Source organism: Berghia stephanieae, unplaced genomic scaffold (genome assembly GCF_034508935.2).
Source record: "Berghia stephanieae isolate SIO BIC M18660-M18661 unplaced genomic scaffold, UCSD_Bste_1.3 scaffold750, whole genome shotgun sequence".
NCBI classification, from domain to species: Eukaryota; Metazoa; Mollusca; class Gastropoda; order Nudibranchia; family Aeolidiidae; genus Berghia; species Berghia stephanieae.
The window spans coordinates 11,453-15,000 of NW_027629178.1; the positions used below are offsets into that span (position 1 = coordinate 11,453).

The following is a 3,548-nucleotide window of genomic DNA, read 5'->3' on the forward strand; positions in this document are numbered from 1 at the left end:
TACAATTTTTCGGACAGGGACAACGTTGTTAACTGTCAGGCATCCATTTTACACCTGAGTACGGTGAGATAATGTGAGTAAACAGTCTATTCCAAGGACACAATTATGCGCCGAGCCAGGCTCGAACCCAGGAAAGCGAGTGTCATACCACTAGACCACATAGCCTTCTTCTTCTTCTTCTTCTTCTTCTTCTTCTTCTTCTTCTTCTTCTTCTTCTTCTTCTTCTGCTACATCTTCATCGTCTTCTTCTTCTTCTTCTTCTTCTTCTTCTTCTTCTTCTTCTTCTTCTTCTTCTTCTCCTTCTGTGAAAACGAGACAGAATTTACAATAAAATTCAAAGTTTATTATTAAAAGAATTACAATTAGCATACCATTTTTTTTTTTGGAATTTCAGGCAATATATAAATATATATGAGCTCTTTCACGAAACTTTCTTCCACGGCCGACTATATGTTCCCAGGGAGTGAGATGCAGTTCAACGTTGGTTTGTTGTCATAATAAAAGAAAAGAAATGGACTGTGGAGGCTTTTAGAAAATAAGGTCTTTGTCCTCAGGCCATGCTCGCATTTTATCTGTTAAAGTTTTATCTTTAATCTTGGCAAAGGTTCTGTGAAACTCTGGGAAGGCTGTCCTGAGTGATTTTATAAGACTTGGATCCACCGTCGTCTTCCTTCTATAGGCTTCTAAATAATGGAAGGCCATCTGAAGTTCGTTCTTAGTAAATTTATTCCTGGCCGTCACATATATCTGGGGGAAAATAAGAAAGAAAAGAAAAAGAAAATGTATTTGTACTAGAAGAGAATTAATCTACATGAGTGGGGAGTGGGAGGGGAGGTATTTTGTTACTCCGATGTAACTTAAGAATTAGATAAATCTCTTTACATCTCCTTAGAGAGACCCCCCCCCTCCCCCAAACAACCACCACACCCCCCCCCCTCACCCCGAACTTTCCAAATTATCTCCCAGTAGAAGCCGATCCTTTACTCGGTAATTTTTGTATTACGTAGACAAAGGAAACAAAGCCAAGCTCATAATTTACTTACGCCTTTTAAGACCTTGTCTTCTCTGATGCAATTATTGGGGCACGTCTCCGGGTTTATTGCAGACAAAGTCTTTGTGAAATATAGCACACTTGTATCTGTTTAATTTAAAAGAATAAACATAGATATTTGAATCATGTAAAGCCGTGTGATTATTAGTTTTTATTCAAGAAATGTTTAATCCTTTACCGCCAAAAACCTCACACTATGACATTATTTTTTCCGAGAAAAGACCAGAAAAATGTAAGAAAGACAGGTGCACAATGTTCATAATTAGTATTGCATACATACCGGGAACTACAGGTGACGACGTTGAGGACTCTACAGAAGGCAAAGCCGGGACGTCGGTCACGATGGGTGGCTCAAAATATACTCTTGACGTGCTGGGCTCGTCCAATCTTAACTCTTCACTTTGCAAGCATTGTACTGGTATAAAAAAATATAGATGAACTGAACATTTCATATGAACCTTTTTTTTTTAGACAGCCTTTATAAAGCGTTTACCACCCCGCCAATTTACAAAGAATTACAATTAGTATACCATTTGTTTGGAATTTCAACAAAATAAATGAACTTAACTTCAATTTAAATTTTCCAGCAACATATAAATATATATGAACTGTTTGACGAAACTTTCTTCCACGGCCGACAATATGTTCCCAGGGAGTGAGATCCAGTTCAACGTTGGTTTGTTGTCATAATAAAAGAAAAGAAATGGACTGTATAGGCTTTAGAAAATAAGGTCTTTGTCCTCAAGCCATGCTCGCATTTTATCTGTTAAAGTTTTATCTTTAATCTTGGCAAAGGTTCTGTGAAACTCTGGGAAGGCTGTCCTGAGTAATCTTATTAGACATGGATCCACCGTCGTCTTCCTTCTATAGGCTCCTAAATAATGGAAGGCCATCTGAAGTTCGTCCTTAGTAAATTTATTCCTGGCCGTCACATATATCTGGGGGAAAATAAGAAAGAAAAGAAAAAGAAAATGTATTTGTACCAGCCGAGAATTAATCTACATGAGTGGGGAGTGGGAGGGGAGGTATTTTTTTACTCTGATGTAACTTAACAATTAGATAAATCTCTTTACATTTCTTTACTGAGACAACCCCCCCCCCTCCCCCCCCCCCGAACTTTCCAAATTATCTCCCAGTAGAAGCCGATCCTTTACTCCGTAATTTTTGTATTATGTAGACTAAGGAAACAAAACCAAACTCATAAATTACTTACGCCTTTTAAGACCTTGTCTTCTCTGATGTAATTATTGGGGCACTTCTCCGGGTTTATTGCAGACAAAGTCTTTGTGAAATATTGCACACTTTTATCTGTTTAGTTAAAAAGAATAAACATAGATATTTGAATAATATAAAGCCGTGTGATTATTAGTTTTTTTTAAAAGAAATGTTTACTCCTTTACCGTCACACAGCTCACACTATGACATTTTTTTTCCCGAGAAATTACCAGAAAAATGTAAGAAAGACAGGTGCATAGCCTTTTTTCTAAGACACAACTGTAGTAGTCGATGTGTTGATATAAACTTATAAAGGGAATTAATCCTTGGTATGTGTACACCCTATGTTATATTCTCGAGTTGCATCCCTTGAACAATACAATGGTTACCGGTTGGTTTGTCAGTTCATCAACTATGCGCCGAGCGAGAATCGTACCCAGGACCTTATTATTATATTATTATTATTATTATTATTATTATTATTATTATTTATTATTATTATTATTATTATTATTATTATTATTATTATTATTATTATTATTGTTATTATTATTATTATTATAGCCAAAATATCCAGTAAACCTGCTCAAAGACCAGAAAAATATCAGAAAGACAGGTGCACCATGTTCATAATTAGTATTGCATACATACCGGGAACTACAGGTGACGACTGTGAGGACTCTACAGAAGGCGAAGCCTGGACGTCGGTCACGATGCGTGGCTCAAAATATGCTCTTGACGTGCTGGGCTCGTCCAATCTTAACTCTTCACTTTGCAAGCATTGTACTGGAATAAAAAGATATAGATGAACTGAACATTTCATATGAAACATTTTTTAGACAGCCTTTATAAAGCGTTTACCACCCCACCCCCCCCCCCCTACTCCCCCCCCCCCCCCCTCTCCTCCTCTTCCTCACCCTCGCCCAACTTTTTTCACATCACTGTACCTGCTCCAATGGCTTGCAATCCTTTTTATATAGTTTTGTCGTGAGATTTGGCCGCATACGATTCCCTGTGTACCTGCAAACTGTGATGCATCGCTTCGGATATGACGGACTGAACTTCTTCAGGTGATTCTCTGTGCTGAAACACGAAGAGAAAGAAAACACACCAAAAAAATCAAAAATCAACAGAAAAAGTATTTGTGTGCTCGGCTTTGTGTTGGTTTCTTTTTCTTTTTTTTTGTTTGTTTTGTTTTGTATTTTGTTGTTTTATTTTTCGTGGGTTTTTTTTTAAGGGGGGGGGGGGGGTGTTGTTATTTGTTATTTTCCTTGTCTTTTCT

At 37.3% G+C, this 3,548-nt stretch overlaps 2 protein-coding genes across 2 annotated transcripts in view; both read right to left on the bottom strand.

Moving 5' to 3' along the window:
- Window positions 1-334: 334 nt before the first annotated feature.
- On the bottom strand, window positions 335-3,098 carry LOC144962264 (uncharacterized). Its single transcript, XM_078895167.1, has 5 exons — window positions 2,918-3,098; window positions 2,261-2,359; window positions 1,332-1,466; window positions 1,044-1,138; window positions 335-747 (listed from the first exon to the last, which is right to left on the bottom strand). Exons 1-5 carry the CDS (start codon window positions 3,096-3,098, stop codon window positions 529-531), a joined length of 729 nt encoding a protein of 242 aa, XP_078751293.1. The 3' UTR covers window positions 335-528.
- A 69-nt stretch (window positions 3,099-3,167) lies between these two features.
- LOC144962265 (uncharacterized) overlaps window positions 3,168-3,548 on the bottom strand; it is a 977-nt gene continuing 596 nt past the window's right edge. Inside the window, exon 3 of the mRNA XM_078895168.1 lies at window positions 3,168-3,349. Coding sequence (XP_078751294.1) covers window positions 3,239-3,349 — 111 coding nt within the window. The 3' untranslated portion in view covers window positions 3,168-3,238. The remainder of the gene's footprint in view (window positions 3,350-3,548) is intronic.